This window comes from Amphiura filiformis, unplaced genomic scaffold (assembly GCF_039555335.1).
Source record: "Amphiura filiformis unplaced genomic scaffold, Afil_fr2py scaffold_24, whole genome shotgun sequence".
Classification (NCBI taxonomy): Eukaryota; Metazoa; Echinodermata; class Ophiuroidea; order Amphilepidida; family Amphiuridae; genus Amphiura; species Amphiura filiformis.
The window spans coordinates 1,021,680-1,041,230 of record NW_027305488.1 but is presented as its reverse complement, the minus strand read 5'-3'; the positions used below and the strand labels follow the sequence as shown (position 1 = coordinate 1,041,230).

General features: G+C 38.6%; 1 protein-coding gene across 3 annotated transcripts in view; it reads left to right on the top strand.

The window, feature by feature from the left end:
• The first annotated feature begins 1,273 nt into the window (after positions 1 to 1,273).
• LOC140143620 (protein unc-13 homolog D-like) overlaps positions 1,274 to 19,551 on the top strand; it is an 88,729-nt gene continuing 70,451 nt past the window's right edge. For 2 of the 3 annotated variants that reach the window (XM_072165436.1, XM_072165437.1), the window contains exon 1: positions 15,347 to 15,804. In XM_072165436.1, the coding sequence (XP_072021537.1) occupies positions 15,434 to 15,804 (371 nt within the window). In that variant the 5' untranslated portion in view covers positions 15,347 to 15,433. Of the gene's footprint in view, positions 1,630 to 15,346; positions 15,805 to 19,551 lie in introns of those variants that run through there. The other variant, XM_072165438.1, reaches the window with a different exon arrangement.

Below are 19,551 nucleotides of genomic sequence, written 5' to 3'. Positions count from 1 at the left end.
TGTTTTTGCAGTCAATTCTTGACCGATTTCAACCAAATAAAGTCGAGGCAATTTCCCGTATATTCCTCGATCTCCCGTATGAATTTGGCGACATTTGGATCGAAACTGACGGAGCCTTTTACATAACCACATACACACACACATACAACATTTCCCTATTTATAGTAAGACTAGCGGGATACCCGCGCTTCGCGCGGGTCCCCGCTAGATGAGTAAATGGGAGCGTTCACTATAACAGGAAGAATTACTGGACAGGTAGAATCATCGAAAAGATACATTTTGATTTTCCGTTTCCATGTTATTTATTTATTTTTAAAACCCGTTCCCATTTTTTTCTAAATCTGTTATTTGTTACATTTCCCTTTTAGCTTCATTTTTTATTTAATTCTGTTATCATTATTATAGCTTCTTTTTTTTCTTACATTTCCTGATTAGTTTCTTTCCTTCTTTGTTTCGTTCCCGTTTCATTTAGTTAATTTAACCCGTTGGCCTAATTACTCGTACCTCTTTTGTCATTTTAATTTCATTTTTCTTTATAGTATAGGTCTACCGCTTCATTTTGTTTATACAACACACATATTTTTTCCCGTATACGTCCTCTCAGAGCGTGTATGCGGACGTGTTCATCTTTATCATAATCCCGTGACCCGTCCATGTACCTTTTTGTCCTTTAGGCCTAATTTGTATTTATTTTTCCTTCTTTCTGTATTATCATGTCCACTGGTCTCTGGCTCGCAAGTCGCGTGGCTGGCTCTGCGCCGTTTACGCGCGCATTGGCGTAGTGCGCATTACGCTCGCGCGCCGACGCGCTGCCTGCCAGCTGCAGTGACGCGCAGGCTGGTAACTGATTTTCATAACAAACTTGAACCCCGTTTTTACCCATATTTTCACTGTTTTTGCAGCCAGTTCTTGACCGATTTCAACCAAATAAAGTCGAGGCAATTTCCCGTATATTTCTCGATCTCCCGTATGAATTTGGCGACATGTGGATCGAAACTGACGGAGCCTTTTACATAAACCACATACACACATACATACATACAACATTCCCCTATTTATAGTAAGATTCACAGTATGTTACAAATGGGTATCCGTAGTATAAAACTTTATCTCACTTTACTGCTTTGAAATTAGTAACAAAAAACAACAACAGGTGTTTGCAAAGGGGATAGATACTTCCACGGATAGCTTTGGTATACAATCTACAGGTATCTTTCCCTGTTGTAATCCGGTAAAGTTATTTATGTAATATGTAAACAAGCACAAGGGTGGTTGAAGTTGTCATTAGTTCATGAACTTAGACATTGAAACACCTGGGATTTCTGCCAATTCTGAAGTTCATGTTCGCAGGAAAATGGAGGATCCGTTCCAACGTTGTAACCCGAAAGAAAATGGCGATGCTTCATCACAAAATACACCTGTTCACGAGGATGCAAATGGAGATGATTTTCATGTGGCGAGACCGCTCACTCGAGCCCGTGTTTCTCGTCAAGGTGCTATACGTGACAAGGAGGGATTCGGTCGTCGATATACATTGAAGAAAACAAGTTTGGCATTGGATGAATGTCTGAGCCCTTCGAAACGCGGAGAAGAATTTGACGTCAACTCCAAGAAGTTTAGCAATTCACGGTAAGTTTTATAATCCATATTATAATATAATCCATATGATTTCCTGGAGGAAAGGAGATACATACAATCAACGCCTCACCAACTTTCACAAGATCAATCATCAACAGCCAGATGGATGTAAAATTACCTCCAGAAATAGTCACCAGGAAATCAGAAATCATAACTAGACGTTCAAAACCAAACTACCTTCAGGTACCCTTCACCAGCATCAAGTCCCACAAGCACTCTTTCTTCATCCAGACCAATCATGATTGGAACGACCTTCCGCAGCACATCACTAACATTGCCGAGACTAAACAATTCACTGAAGCCCTTAGATCCTTCAAAGGTCAATAAGGGACCGATCGTTATTTACGGCAGGGGGGGGAATGGGTGTTTTGGCAAAAATATCGACAAAAATTTCGCGTTCCCCCTCGCGTCCGCTCAAAATTTTCGCGTTCCCCTTGTTTTCCCAATTTTCTCCATTTAAAATTTAACAATCCCCCCTCCTGGTTCAACTAAAATTTCAGGTTCCCCGTCAAGACCACAAAAAAATTTTGTGTTCCCCCCTAAATTTACCCATTCCCCCCCCTGCCATAAATAACGATCGCTCCCTAATCTGCTCATCCACCTCTTCCAAGCTGAGTGTTGTTCCAATAGGAGCTGATCAGCATTATATATCAAGATCAAGATATAATGATTAGGCCAAATAAAAAAAATAAACATGTTTCACGTCCCCTCCCGCTTCCTTTTTTGAGGTTTCCTCAAATATATTTTTATTTTTTGAAATTCAGTTATAACTTTTCAAAAAATATGTCTAGGAAGCTGGAAGTTGGGATGCATTCTATAGCCTTGTTAAGATACAAGAAACACTTTAGGAAGGTTTTGTGAGAGGGGGTGTAACTCTCAGAACAACAATATAAAAAAGGGCCTCCTCCTTTTTCCAGGCATTATTGTATACGCTAAAACAGCTCTAAGTATGGGTATTTACACCAATTTTGCTAGCAAAATTCCCCAAAACGGCATTTCGGGGGTGTTTCTAGATCTTAGTCTCATGACGATAGCAGCTTTTTTTAATGGAACTGCTATCAAAATCCCTCTAAAATTCCATGTGCGAGTGTCTCAAGACCAGGAATTCAATTTTGCAGTGTTGGTGTCTTTGAAGCAGGTTTAAGTTTGACCCCTATTTTGACCTGTAACCCCTCTGTGAGCTTAACCTTTGAGGGTGCTCATCTTAAAATAATGACAGAAAGGGTATTTCCATCCACAAAAAAAAAAAAAAAATCAAAATTTGAAAAATTGTGTTCGGAAACCAATTTTGGACTCTTTTGATTCCAAACAATTTTCGGGGAAAAAGCGTCTTGACATCGAAAGTGTTCGGACACCGATTCCGGACACTTTTGATGTCCAAACGATTTTCGGGAAAAAAGCGGCTTGACATCAAAAGTGTTCGAAACCGATTTCGGACACTTTTGATGTCCAAACGATTTTCGGGAAAAAGCGTCTTGACATCAAAAGTGTTCGAAACCGATTTCGGACACTTTTGATGTCCAAACGATTTTCAGGAAAAAGCGTCTTGACATCGAAAGTGTTCGGAAACCAATTTCGGACACGTTTAATGTCCAAACGAATTTCGGAAAGAAAGCGTCTTGACATCGAAAGTGTTCGGAAACCGATTTCGGACACTTTTGATGTCCAAACGATTTTCGGGGAAAAGGTGTCTTGACATCAAAAGTGTTCGAAACCGATTTGGACACTTTTGATGTCCAAACGATTTTTAAAAAAGCGTCTTGACATCGAAAGTGTTGGAAACCGATTTCGGACACTTTTGATGTCCACACGATTTTCGGAAAAAAGCGCCTTGACATCGAAAGTGTTCGGTAACCGATTTCGGACACTTTTGATGTCCACACGATTTTCCCTTAATTCCAGTATGGGGCCGGTAGGCCCTCCCCCTCACCAAGTACCATAGCCATACGACAAAGCGATGTTGACGTAACAGCATCTTTTAGCGTTTGTTACTAACGGACTAACGGACGGACGGACTAACGGAGAGACATGGTGACTTATAGAGCTGCTACCCGCAGCTAACCCGCAGCTAAAAATCATATATTTGGGTCAAGTGAAGTATAGACAACATTTAGGTTTCATTGAACTACATGTAGCAGTTCTTTTAAATTTCTATGTAAATATGCATTGCCTGTTTAGGCCATTTTGGCTGACTAGCAAATGTGTTAACTGAGGCACACCGACACCGCCTGGCTAATAATTATTTGGTGCAGAAGGGACACTAAAATGAATACACGGGATCGATACACGTGAATTGCTATGCACGATTTTGATATCAGACGAAAATCTTCTGATACCGGGTTAGAAAATGATGAATATCTCCCGTCATGATTTTTTAGCTGCGGGTAGCAGCTCTATAAGTCACCATGTCTCTCCGTCTGTTCGTCCGTCCGTCCGTTAGTCCGTTAGTAACAAACGCTAAAAAATGCTGTTACGTCTACATTGTTTGTCGCATGGCTATGATACTTGGTGAGGGGAGGGCCTATACCGCCCCATACTGGAAAAGAGTTTCGTCCGAAATTTGGGAAAATGAGGGAAATTGAGGGAAGTTAAGGGAAATTGAAGAGAATTAAGGGAAATTGGGATTTTTTTGAAGAGAATTAAGGGAAATTGAAATTTTTTTTTCTTTTTTTTTCGAAATTTTTTTATTGAAATTTTTTTTTTTCCAAAATTTTTTTTTGAAATTTTTTTCGAAATTTTTTTTTTTGAAATTTTTTTTTTTTCCGAAATTTTTTTTTTCCGAAATTTTTTTTTTTTTAAATTTTTTTTTTTAATTTTTTTTTTTTTTAAATTTTTTTTTTCGAAATTTTCCTTTTTTTAATTTTTTTTTTTCCGAAATTTTTTTTTTTCCTATTTTTTTTTTTTCCGAAATTTTTGTTGTTGAAATTTTACAAACTTGAACCTGCTTCAAAGACACCAACACTGCAAAATTGAATTCCTTGTCCCGCAGCGACCGCTACGGATCCGACGGTACTTGTTTCTCAAGAAACCAGATTTGGTCTCATAAACTTGGAAATACGTGTTGAACAGATATGATAGTCGCTAGAATGCGCTTTGAAAATTGGCCGTGCGCTTTGAACTCAAAATTTGACCATTTTATATTGCGTTGGTCCTGTTATGGACTACAGCGTGCAGCGTGTAGTACAGCTGCACTCACTGTAGGCAGTATAAAAGTCGATGACTATTGACCTCAATGGGGTATACAAGCTTAATCACGCACAACCAAGATCGATTACCCGGCTATTGTGAGTAGCCTTAGTTATGTCCCTCGACTAATTATTAGTTTAAAAGAGCTTTAAAGGTTTGAACCAAATGGCTAATCGTGGCTGTGGATTTAACCTACCATGGCGATTCCTGCCATGAAGATATAGGGTCGATGATACTGTGTGAGGTTACCCTCTCATACCTACATATAGGGTATCGGATATTCTGCAGTGGTCGCAAAACCTCCGAAATTGTTAGATTTGCGCATCAAAACTAATGTTACAGTGTATAATAATTATTAAAACCTCCGAAATTTTATTCTTTTTAGGGAGCAACCCAAAAGTTCGATGAAGCCCTATAAACGAAAGTCCTTTCGTTAAAAGGCTGACCCCCCTCCCTCTAACGTAAGTGTGAAATATTGAAAATTCCATCCCGTGGATTCCATCCATTTCTAGGATATTGTCGTTGCGGGGGGTACGTGACAATGTTATGATAAAATGGGAGGCTCTACATGGATCGAATCCATGGGTTCCTACAGTCACCGAGGGCCGATCTGAGGGCTGATGACACACATTCGATGGGTGTAGGGAGGCTCTTGCACCCAACATAATAGTTTATTTATAGCCTATGTGTACATGTACAGTAGTATTGGTGCATGATTGATTTTCTTTGAATAGGATGAGCAGTCTAAAATTCCACCAAGATGGTATGTGCATGGCGGACTTGTTATATATAATATAACAAAACTCATACCGGTACGTAGTTACTCCATTTCCGGAGTTTCTGCGCCCCTGCAACATACTCAGACATTTTGACCCTAACTTGCTTGTTACTAATCCAAATGAGCTATAAATGGTTTTAAATGAAAGAGAAGATCAATAGCAACAAAGTGACACCAAATTGACTTCTTTAGGTGATGTAATTCTGTAATTAAAAACCTACATGTATCCCCCATATTTGATAGCCCAGTTCACGACATGCGACCATGTGGACAACTATTTAGCTATCTACACCCCAGCTTGAGGTCATAAGCAAGATCAGACCTACCAAATGTGTAACAACCAGAAGTATAACAAGAAATAGCACACACTGCTTGTGTGTAGGTAAGCACAAAAGAAATGGTCAAATTCTTTTGTGTATGCCTATTGTGATTGTGCATGTGTGACCTTGTATACATGCAGATACACTAAGATGCACACTGCAATTTCAGCTTTTCCACCTATCTACATATATATGTCTAGCCCTTTTCTATTCACAGATTATCCATTGTATTCCTTTTGTTTGAGGTTCGTTGCCTCGACCATTACCTAGAGTAATGGAGGTAGCTAGCTGCCCAGAGACCGTTATCAACACAATAGTTCAAGATAACGGTCTCGGGCAGCGAGCTAAACAAAAGGAATACAATGGACATTCTAGAAACACTATGGAAATGATCACAACATACATGTAGAATCTGAGTTGGTTACTAGTCTCAGATAGCATTTAGGAAAAAATGCATTTACAGCTCGATTTAAATGCAAATGTTACATGGCAAGAGAAAATTATAGAGGGCTCCTAATTAGCATAACGAAATAAATATTCATAAATAAAAAGTAACCGTTTCGTTGAATGTAAACTCAGTACATGTATATAAACTTGCCATTGGTTTTTAGAAGGGAATCTGCCTTTATCCTTACCCAACCCAAAAACGCTCAACGGTCCATGCAAATTAGCTGCCAGGCAAGAACCCCCGGGATACTACCCGACCAGGGGAGCTTCGCAAACTAACCTGCGGTACTCATTACAAGTCAAGAGGCTGGGGTGCAAAGCCTTACCAAGGGGGTGACACTAAACTCACGGTTGTTCTATTAAACACGCAAAGCAATGACAAATCCCGCTGGTTTGCTTGGTAGAAAATGAGTCCAGTTATTGATCGGTTATGAATATTCATGTTCGACCCTTTGATCATGTTAAATTACGGTTGACAAATAAAGCCGCCATTCAGTATGCGAACTTTGTCTGTTCAATGCGAAAGTACCAAGCTTGAAAGTGCGCTTCGCTATACGGTCTGAGACCACTGACCTCTGAACCCGTAATGGCGGACTGGTATTTCCATTAGGCACCAGAGATATGTTTTTTATTGAAAGTCTGCTAATTTGAGAAGGGAATGACTTTTTACAATAGCAATATGTCGAAATTAGGACTTGCTGTCAATAATGCGATGGAAATTCGAGAAGGTATGAAATACAAGTAGTATTTTAAGTCAAAATCTTTTACACCACATCTGACCGATCAGAAATGAAGACCACTTCATCCCTTATTCATATTTCTATCACCAAACGCCGTGTGGAAATTACGTAACCAGGGTCCTTGAACATTTTAAGCTCTACGGCTGTTTTGACATAATATAATGACATTGTTATACTCGATTATATATCTTTGGGAATTAACATTTCTTTTTAAAAGCAGACCAATGGTGTTTGCTTGAAATGAATCTGATATAATTCAATATTAATGGAATTGAATTCTACATATGCAGCCAGGGACGGCCACGCTGGCACCATCTATAGCTTCAAGCTGCTTCAGTCGGCGGAGCTCTGCACTACAGACAATAAAAAGGCACGTAAATGTCACACTCTATAAACTTAATACATTTAATATCACCCCCATTGTTGTATAAAGAAATCGTGTACAAAATATACCAGTTTATACCTATATACAGAACGGTGATTTATGCATCAATTAAACATGCCTGTACACTTCCACTGGTTCGAACAGGCTCCGTCTGCATGCCATGACTAGCGCCATCTATACGCTCTGAGGCCAAATTTAAATAACAATACGCTATTTAAATAACAGTGCAGCTCATGCTAATGAGATAGTGCCGTTTCCTACCAATTATTCCATGGCCTTACTGTTACCAAGGATTATTAAATCAGGATGTGACACTTCGTAATTTGCATGTGTCCAATTCATATGTTAATAGCATATTGTTATTAAAATGATGGTCTGACCTGGCCAGAGGGCGTTAATATAATAGACGCTTGATCAAGGGACAGAGTAGTTTCCGTTTGTATCGGCTACCCGAGCGAAACATAATTATTATGCTCATTCCGACCAGACTAGCTTTGCCAGGCAGGGTAGGCCATGACGAGCGAACGTACATTTTAAAGTATTTGCATAACTCTTTTGCATGAAACTGTAATTGTCATCTAAAACAAACAAACAAACAAAAACAATATTATTTGAAGTTTTAATTTAAAACAAATTACCCTATTTTACTACGGTCAATTAAGATGGCGGTAAATTACCATGTAAATTAAGCGGTAATTTACCGACTCACAACACTGACATGAATACAAGTTTTATTATTATTTAAAAATATTATTTCCTCTATCGTTTAATGTACAATGGTACAGGTGGGGGGGGGGGGCAAAATAGTTTTGTACTTAATATGAGGGTGGGGGTTATAACAGTATTAGGTCAATTAACTTGTGAGACCGGTGTCAACAAAGTTTTGGGTTCACGAAGAGGGGATAGGGGGTTAAAAATTTGTAACACGAAAAAATATATTCCCCCCACCAAGTATTTCTGAACACTCCCTAAACTTAGTTGATTTTTCAGCAAATGTTATTTTTCAGTGAGTTTTGCTTTTATTCCGTTTTAAATTATGGCAAACGGAAACAATCAAAATATGATGTAGCTAGGAAACAAATACTATAATCGCTCCTGGGTATCACCCATGCATGTTGGCCTACGGTATAGGGGCCTATTGCCAATCACAAAGTTTGAAATTGTAATTGTTTAATGTAGGCTACTCCCTAACAGAATACGTTTATACGCACGCTGGCGACTGACGTACTTAAATTGGATAAACTACCATAGCAATAGATGAATACAATTTTGACTATATGCGGTAGGATCTACCGATGCATTGAACCATAGATGTCAAAGAAATGCTAATCACTTGCACCTGTAAGATTAGTCTCTTTGAAAAGAGCGGTATGAACGGTATTGTATTCAATCTATTATATGATTGAAGACAGGTGTACAGATGGCTTGACGTGAGCCTATGATTTTTTTTCTGGGGTCTTGTACGTGTACGCTGGTTATCATCGATGTTGAAGTGCCTATAATAGTTCAATGTAAGAAAATGAGCCAATCGGACGTGATGAATAAAAGCTAATAAAGATCGGATTTTTGGATTATTCGTGGCGGTATACAATTAAATGTCAAAATTACGGTGCTATTCTACTTTTCAACAATAATTCATACTGGCAGGCTACACCAATAAGTGTATTAGTGCAAATTGATATTTTTCGGGATACTTTTCCACAGGGAGGAAGCACATGGCAAATACTATTGCATGCGGACGCCATTTGGAAGGTCACGTGAAGTGTCAAATGATTTTTTGACTTCAAATACTCACTGTATTCATATCTTATGCTTGTCGTATATTTCCTTTGTATTATCGATAGTTAGTCTTAATTTCGACATTACTATATCAACAAGACATTCCCTTATCAAATTAAAAGTCTTTCTTGCAGAAACAAATCACTGTGGCCTGATGGGATCATAGTAGTTGACCCACTTCCGCCCGGTCTAACCTTGCTTGGGGGCGCTTTTTACTATCTTCAACAGGTTCGATTCGCTAAACTTACGACACCTTTATGTGGTGACCTCAATCACATGGGCTGAGTAAGAGTTGATGTGAATTATTCATAACCGATCGATACCTTGCCTCACTTTGTTGAGAGCAAGCCAACAAAATTTGCCATAGGTTTGCGTGGCTATAAACAAAAGCCGTGAATTTAGTGTCACCCCCCTGCTGTTACCTACCCATAATGGGGAGCACCATTGGACACAATGTTACTAGGTCTTTCAAATATCTGCTTATACTCACATTTTTCTAAGATATAAATTTCATGGTGTTGAAACAGATTGTAGTTCAAACGTTGACAACTCTATATAATTTGCATTATTCATTAATCATTTGAATAACAATGGCCACGGGGTGAATAAACTCCAGTGGAATAAAGCAAGTGAATAACCTACCAAACCAACGCTCTGCAGGGTCTATTGTTCTATTGTTTCCGATTAGAGCGCTGACATATTGGAAAATGTTGCCAATCAATATTCATGAGAGTGTACATTCAACGTCCAGTTTTCAAATTGGGTGACTTGTGCTTGGCAGGTGCGAAATACATCTGACTGGGCTCATTAATTACGTAACGCTAACGGCATTGATGTCATCGAATGGCTGCTTAGTGCTGTTATGTGTTAAGTTTTATAATAATTATTATTACATTTATTTTCCTTTCTTTTCTTGCTCTGTATTTATTTTTTCCTAGGCCTATACTAACTTTATCACACCCTCACTATCCTTATCTCTCTTGCCTTCTTCCCCCTCTTTCTTTTCTTTTTGTCCTCTCTCACTCTCCCTGCCATTCCAATATAAATATGTCCTTATCTTTCTATTATTTTATTTACTTCTCATTATTTCTTTCTCTTCATTTGTCCTCTTTCTCCCTTCCTGTAGGCCCCTTCATTCTCCATATCCCTCCTCCCCTTTTTCCCTCATACCCCTTCTCAAGACTTCTCACAGGGGAGAATCTGCCCCCACCCCCTTCCACTGCCGCTATTTCTATGCAAATCGCCTTCTTAAAATAAAAGACAAATGGACATTTGTGAAAAAAACCTTTATAGGCCTATACTTATACTTACATGTATACGCAGCGATTACCATTATAGAATACTATAGAAATGTGAACCTGGCAGCTAATACATTCTGATGTGTAGCCGATCAGCAGGGGCATTCAATTATTTAAATGAAGCGTCTAAAGTCAGGTGGGTGATAAAAAAATTATATCGACAACTAAAGCCTCCACTATAGAATTCAGACCCGCACAAGCGCACATTTGGGATACATATACAATGGTACCACTTTACACATGACTGCCCTTACACATGACTGTATTGTGGTCACTTATTTATACTCGCCGGTTGGGTAAAGCGTTAATATGATGCCGGATCAGTGACCAATTTAATGGCGGAACCCATTCACTGCCCTTTGTACAATGGTACCACTTTTATGAATAGCCTGTCGCAACTTCTAATCGGCATCAAAAGAACAAAAGATTATATAATCTATTGCGACTCTATTTCTATTTAAAAGCTCTTTGTACCAAACCACTTCAAATACAATTGTCAATTGAGATCAATTCTGTATTGATTTGATTAAATCACTTGCATTAAATAGACTCGCACGCAGGACACATGGGAACAATATTACACTATCTCGAGGTGTTTTTATTTTGGGAAAAAACCCACAACTTTTACAAAATAATACATCAGTTTTTTCCATTTTTTTTTTGGAAAATGAGTACACTTTTACAACAAATTCGTTTATTTTTGCTTCGCCAGTATATGTAAGATAAGCGGTTCAAAACAGACCATCACCATAGATAATCGGTGTCTTGTTGAGGTATGGTGAGCATGTTAGTCGCTCGGAAGGTGCCTTCTAACATGCTCACCATACCTCAACAAGTCGCTCGGAAGGTGCCTACTAACATGCTCACCATACCTCAACAAGACACCGATTATCTATGGTAATGGTCTGTTTCTCACCCTTTATCTACTACGTATATGAAGAAATCTATGTTTTTGCTAACATGAAACCTTAGAATTGATATTGAAACTCAAATGTCATTTTAAGAAAATCATAATGACAGCATTTAAAATAAGAAATTTAATGAAATATATTGTAGGCCTATAATACTGTACATCTTAACCATGTTAACTATAGAAATAGACTATTGGTCCATTGTTAAATATCTCTGAACAAGCATCTTGGAAAATGGACTGATGTTTGTAAAAATGGTGTCAAAAATTATTGGAAAGAGCTATCTACTTTGTTTTTTCGGTACTTACTGCCAATCACATGTTCATTAGTATGTAAAAGTTTTAAGAACAACAGTAGAATAATACTGCTACTACAGGGGTTAATTTAAGCAGAAACAAACCTTGTAATCACTGTTAAAGTCAATCTTGAAAAGTGGACTGATCATGGAAATCATCTCCTCTGAGCTCCTGGAGCATTTTGTTTGTCATCCTAAAAATGTTTATTTTGAACTATATCATTTGTTCATTTCATACGATAGAGTTTTGGCGAATTATTTACACTTTACACATCCAGGGGTGAGTTTAACAAACTTTCATTCACTTTCTTTGGAAACCATTACATAACATTACTCAACATCAAAAACTTCATTCACAAAAAATAGGCCCTTGCACAACTTAAGGGGGAATAATACCCTGATTTTCATCAGTACCCCTCTTCTTTTTTTTCTTGCAAATTTATGAATTACATAAATATGTTCATCACCTCATGTCCTGAACTTATAAAATATATCTACATACAAAGTGCTTTTAAACCATTTTAGTAAGTCATTTTAGCCCTATATATTTTTTGTTTACTGTATCCTAGTAACTCAGATCTGTGTTTCATAACAAACCATAATTTATTCTATTCAACCTGTTCAAGTAGGGTACATGAATAGAATACATCCTTTGTTATACTCTCTGTAGAAAATCTAGTGGTGCATGCAAAATATAACACTGAATAAATTAAATAAACACTTATACAATGGATGCATAGTCATTAGTCAATTTAATACTATAATGTGTTGTTAGGAGAAGAAAAGGCTATTAGGTCACTGTATGTCAGGTTATAGGTCAATTGGTTCAGGTCAAATTTAAGCATCAATTTTGAATACACATGTGAGAGTCTGTGATATCATAATGAGGCATAATTTTGATATTCTGTCTTTAACTGGATATATATATCGAGAAGTGCAAGGTGGATATACTAATATACCTTGGGATGTAAATGGTGAGTACAATTTAGAATGCCTAGTTGAGATGGATTTCACAAATAAATATACAATAGTTACCAAAATCACAAAAGTTAAGCTTACGGAAAACTACCCAATATGGTGGTATAGGTGACAAGAAATACAATTTTTTTCAACATTGCTGTAGTATGGTTGTGGTAACCTGTTACCTATGGCTTAATTAAGTTTCAGTGAAATAATGTCGCAAGTTAAAAATACAAAATATAGCTCAACATTGAAAATAGAAGCATTATAACCAGTTCCTTTTTTTTTTGATAGTTGTTTATAAAGAACACTATAAAAAAAAAAATACATCTCACGCCTTCTCTAGTTTTATTCCCACAATTATCGCTCCGGTAATATGCACATTTATGACAAAATCAGGATTTTCCTAAAAATGGGGTAAAGATGGCCAATTTTGTGAATCTTTAGAAGGCTGTATCTTCGCAACGGATTGGCCGATTCAGGCGATTCAAAAAGTTTTGAAAATCATTTTGCAGAAGGAACAATCCTAACAGAAAAAGTAATTCCAGGGTGGGTTTGAAATTTTCATGTTGCCACCCTTTTAAAGTAGCGACACGGTTTTTTTTTGAGTAGCGGCAAGTGATCGTCAAGTAGCCCAGGACTGCAACTGCAGCAGCAGATCTAGGCCTTGTCATCAGCGCACCTAAGACAGAATATATGACTGCAAACTGTAACGCCCAACCAGCACTTGAAGTCTATGGTAGTACCATCAACCATGTCACAGACTTCAAGTATTTGGGTTCCAAGATGGGCTCTAGTGTTGTAGACCTAAAAAGAAGAAAAGCACTAGCCTGGGCAGCTTTGTGGAAACTGGACCTCCTTTGGAGAAGCCCGTCCCTGCCAATCGAAACAAAAATCAAGCTGTTTCAGACAACGTGTGTGTACTGTCTTTCTGTACGGGTGCGAGTCATGGGTAATTACCAGGACATGGAAAACAAGATCAATGCATTTGCAACATCTTGCTACAGAGTCATGTTAAACATCAAGCGTGTGGATCGGATTCCAAATGAAACCATCTACAACCTGACCAACACCACTCCACTGGTTGCCAGAGTCAAGATTCATCAACTCAAATTTCTCGGCCATATACTGCGTCTTGAAGATGGCGAGCCTGTGAAAGAATATGCGCTTTATATTGCACCACTGTCCACATGGGAAGAGGAAACCAGGACGGCCGCGCACACTGTACTCAGTATGTCCAGCACCTCCTGGGAGATACTGAAGGGATGCTGCAGCCAAACAAAATTGTTTCGCTTGCCCAAGATCGCATTAGTTGGAGAAAGCTTGTAGTCGCCTGCTCCGCAGCCGACTGATGATGATGATGGCCGCCCAGGCATCCCTCAACATGCTCAAGTGGGCTTTGCCTTCCACTTTGCCTTCCACTAGTCAAGATAAGAAGTTGATGAAAAATGTTTGACCCACTCGCTGAAATTCACCCCTTGCCCAATTGCCTTGCCCAAGAGGGTTATCGTGCTTGTACATTGCAAGGGGGGTGTACGCTGAGGGCGGATGTGGCCCCCTGATGAGATTTAATTTAAAATAAAACTTTGTTGAAACACAATTGAAATTGATGGAATGATATAATATGTTTATGACTTAGAATTGAAAATAATGTAGGCCTACCTTTAATTAAGCCCAAATCAACATCTGTAGGAAACTATAAGTCACTATTGGCAGCATCTGATGACCCTATGAGTTCCTGTGTTACATGGCTGGATCAAATTCTTTTTATACTGGATACTACAATAAGCAGAAAATGCCCAGGCCATTCCAGTTGCAATCCAGATCCCCCTTAATAATCCACAAAGAGAGGGATGAATTTTCAGGGTGGGGGGAGCTCAGTCAACTTTAGAAATTTGGTATGTATTGTAGGCCCCTTTTTGTTAATTGATTATCCAATGCATGACCGCATTTATTTAAATTTTGGAATGGGAGCTTTCCCGTGGGAATTAAGGTCATGTCTTCCATAGGGAGTGTATATTTCAACTGGAATAGCTCAATAGGTTTAGTGAACCAAAATGACACCGTGAACCACACATCCAAAGGAAGAACAACTTCCCCTGCACTATATGACCCAAAATGGTATCAATCCAGTGCCAGAGTTCAGTGACCTCATATAAAACCATTAGCTTCAAATTTGACCTCAAAGTTACAGAGTATGAGTTTTTGTACCCAAATATTCAAAGGTCATTCTATGAATGTAGAAGCATATTGGGGTTAAGAACTGTGCCCTGATGAATGAGCATGTATTTTTTTTAATGATATCCTATGTGTGGTTCTGTGTGTTTACGGCTCCATGTGATCATGTCTTTTGAGGGAGAGTAAAATGAAAGCATTGGTCACGCAGAGCTGAAAATATGCCAAGTTCGTTGTCCTGGATACCAAAAGTTTTTCTTCTTGCCTAATGAAGTGTGACCTTGATTGGCCCCATTGTACATGTTGTATTGTTGATTACTCTACCTGCTGCTTGTGTTATAGTGGTCTTTAATTTGATTCCGTTTGGCAGAAGTAAATATTATTGTGATTTTTGTTGCATGCCTGAAATGGTACCTGTATATTGCATGGTATTGCCTGCATGACCAGACTTATACTTGTATTCAAGGGATTGTTGCTGCATAATTTTGTTGTATGGCCAGAGACATACAACAGCAAGCAAGATGACCAATAACTTTCAATTTCCTGAATTTTTGGAGAGTTTGTACCAATTTGTAGTTGGAAAGGAGGAGGCTGCGCTAGATATACAGGACGAACCAAACGGAATATGTCAGCCGAGCGGTGTCGAAAAGCACGATGAAAATCGGTCCGATTCGGAGCATGAACTGCTGAATTTATTGGACATTGAGCAAGCAGAGTTGGGACGAAGCAACACAAAGTTCGGAAGACGGAGGTTCCGTACGATCCGCGGTAACAGCCGTCGACATGGGTACAACTTCCGGTTGTTTCAGAAAAATAGGGGCTTTGTGACAGATGCGGATGAGGGCGTAGTCAATGTTAACTCGGCAACGGCGAGAAAGTTTTCTAATTTCGCGTGAGTAGATTCTGGTATAGGGCTCCAGTATTATCGTAATCTACTTAGTATCTCCGCTATAAAGCACCCGTTGCAAAATTTCGACACAGGTCTGTCTAAATTAAGCACAACTTGTACTTGTAACTAAATTCCACTATAATCATTTTACGATTTTGACTTCAGATAAGAGCTATAAGGGGTGGTGCAATAATTATGTGTACCCCGGGGTGGTGAATTATAGGGGGGCAAAGATTTTTGGCAGGCCAAAGGGGGGGCAAGCATTTTTGGCAGGTTGAAAGGGGGGTCAAGTAATTTTGGCAGTTCGAAGGGGGGGGCAAGCGATTTTTGGCACAGATATTTTGGGCATCGTTTCTATATTACACCCTAAAAAGGTGTAGGAAAACATTAGGAACACCTTCAAATATGCAACATTTCCTGCTCGCTACGCTCGCAATATATGTGAAGACAATTTAAGGTTATAAATTAGGGTTCCCAAAAATCTTGTGTGTAAAGGGGGGGGGCGCAAAGATTTTTTGGCACGTCGAAAGGGGAGGGCAAAGGTTTTTTGGCACATCAAAAGGGGGGGGGGCAAAGATTTTTTGGCATGTTGAAAGGGGGGGGCAAGCGATTTTTGGCAGACCACTTTGAGAATTCACCACCCTGGGGGTACACATAATTATTGCACAGCCCCTAAATGTACAGATGTACTGTAGGCCTACATGTAGTGTGGTCCCCCATTTGTAAGTTTCATTTCAGAATTTTTGCAATTCACAATATGTGCATGGGCATATTCAATTTTCATACATGATTGTTTACAAAACTACATTTTGCAGAAAACCGCATTGAAATTGAACATTTAATTCCAAAGATAAAACAGCTGAAGTGTTTCCAAAACAAAAGACAGCAAAAGAAATTATTTCCTTTGTTTGGCCAGGCGGCGAATGGCATGATAGAGCCGGCAACTTGTGAAACCATAAAGCCGTATGGCATTTTCCATATACTCGGTTAGTTTTGTGGGGTTCATTATCGAACCCCAACGGTTTTAGCTTGTATTTATATTATTTATTAACATAAGCCTATTTGTTTGTGATATTTCAAGCGTTTTAAGATTTCAAAATAATCCCATTCAATTACACGGTTGATGATGGAAATTTACTGAATTTAGAGAATGCAATGCGACCACCACCTGGTTTGACTGTATCTGAAAATCAATATTTCCGACTTCCGACTGATTTTGCTTGATCACATCACATATTATGAATAATTATGATGTGCCACCCCAGCAGTTGCTCTTGCAAGACCAATTTTTGACCTCCAGAGTCAATTGCTGTTTTAACCATCATCGGATTTTCATGGCGAGTGATATGTTGAAAACGGCTCAATGAAAGATTCAGTGTGATGAATAGATAGTAACTACTTGTAAATTGCTATTTTAGTAGTGCATTTGTGTGTAACATCATTTGACATTTAAGGGTATGGTTATGGTACCTATAATGTTTTTGCCTACAATGTAGAGGGCTGGGAGAATTCACTTTTAATATCATAATGAAAAAGTATTTAAAGAAATCAAAGATGTTTTGGGGTAAAAATTGTAGTGTAATGAATGGTGACTGACGTAATAAATGCCTTGGGCGGTTGATAAAATGAATATGGTAAAAACAATTACCTAGATTATTCTCAACTTTATTATGCCATTTTGCTATCCCACTTCAATTTCACTCTAAATTGAAGCTACTTTTGCAAAAACCGAGTTTTTTTGGCCATCGATACATCTAAATTCCAGGACGACAAGTTTGTTTAATTATAATAGCCTAACAGCACATCCTTTGGGGATTAGGATGATTGATACTGGGGGGGCATTGATGTACATGTCACTTTTCAGCAAAAAAAATTTATCCATGTTTTTGTTGGAATAATTTCAAAGTAACCATACTCTGTTGTCATCATCAGAGGTGTGATACTGGTAAATGATTAATGTGTGACCTTTACTTCCTGACAATGTCTTTTTTTCCTTTTGGAAGGTGTTTGTAGAAGTGAAGTGTCATATATTTGGGAAAGTTCTCTGCACCCCTCCCTATGAAGGGTAGGGTTAATTCGGGACCATTCACAAACACTTCTAAGGGGGGGCCTGATGCATAAAGAAAAATTCACATATTTTTTTCAGGTCCCCTTTTGGACCTAAATTTATTTAAAGGGCCCCCCCCTGTGAAAAATGTACGTCAACCCCATAGAAATAGCGTAAACTCATGTTCTACATGTACATGAAAAATTAAGGTTATTTTTCCCTTCCGAGGGATGCAAATTTTCAGGGCCCCCCCTTTCTGCATCAGCCCTCCCCCCATTACAAGTTTTTGTGAATGGTCCCTTAGTCTCTTTCTTGATGAAAATTGCCTCACTCACTTTTCTTGCCAAGTTTTTCTTCTCTGTAGAGCACTTCGACGTTGTCAGTGTCAGCATAGAGCGTGTTTCTACAGAGCCAAATACCGTTTTGGAAACGGTATGGAACCGTTAATCACTCCTGTGGAAACAGCCTCCAACGCCTTTTTGTAACGCCTTTTCATCGCCAACGGAAACCTCGTTGGAGTAGGTTTTTGCCGTTGACGAAGCGGGTAGATTTTCTGTGGAAACAGACCTAAGCGTAACTTGCCGATTATTGAGCAAAATAAAACTCTAGGCCTACGATGCAAGATTTTGGCCATACTTTTAAAACATGTTTGTCATTCAGATTAAACGGTATGAACACGCCAACGGCAAAAACCTGTCTGTGGAAACAGCAGGTTAAACGGTAAGATAACGGTAAGATAGCGTTATCCATTTAGCGGTAACTTAGCGGAGCGCCTGTAGAAACACGCTCATAGTGTCCTGTGCATGTGTGTGCTCTTCTATTGCTGATGTATTTAAGGCGGTGTCAGCAATATGTTCTTTTAAAGTCGTTCTTCTAAAACTTGCATCGTTTCTCCAACAATGGAAGTATTAAATTCCATGCTCCAGTGTATAATTTAATTTATTGCAATCTCCACATGGAATGCGATGCACCACTCAAAAAAAAATTCATCGTTCCATGGTTTATCTTTGAGTGCAACTTGATAAAGGGTTTGATGTGGTATGAAGACAGTAGAGACATTGTAGTTACTGACACTCCTTTGATTTTTTCTGAACTTGATCTTCAACGTAGGGGAATAACACTTAAAGGTTTTCTTTGTTAAAAGAGGAGTCTGCAACATTGTGAGATTGATCGCTCTTAGATTTCTTGACTTGAGCATGTTTGAAACTCCAATCTGCAAGCTGCAACATTTAAGAGCCAATTTGAAATAATTGATGAATTCTTGTTGTCTTCTGAGTCAGTGAGCGATGCAGTGGAAGAGGGGATGACACTACGCTTATGTTCTTCTAGTGGATGATGTGAGTCGAAAGCTAAATATTGGTCAACATGTGTTAGTTTTCTATACACACTGACTTTGACTGTACCATTGACTTGTCTTTTTACCAAAGTATCCAAAAAAGGCTAGCTGTATTACCTGAATGTACTGATCTAAAGTTTGTTCGGCTTATATAAGGCAGAAATTAGTTGGCTTTTGTTATTGCGCACATCAATAAAGTCCCAACTCATGCTTGTGTAAATTCACATAAGTATGCTCCAGTCACGCATTATGCAACACACAACTAGTGTATAAGTATTGCACCCAACTGCATGCATGGCCATTTTATATCAATACATGGTGTTATGAGTACAGAGTGTTTTTTCTGCCTGATATAAGCCGAACAAAC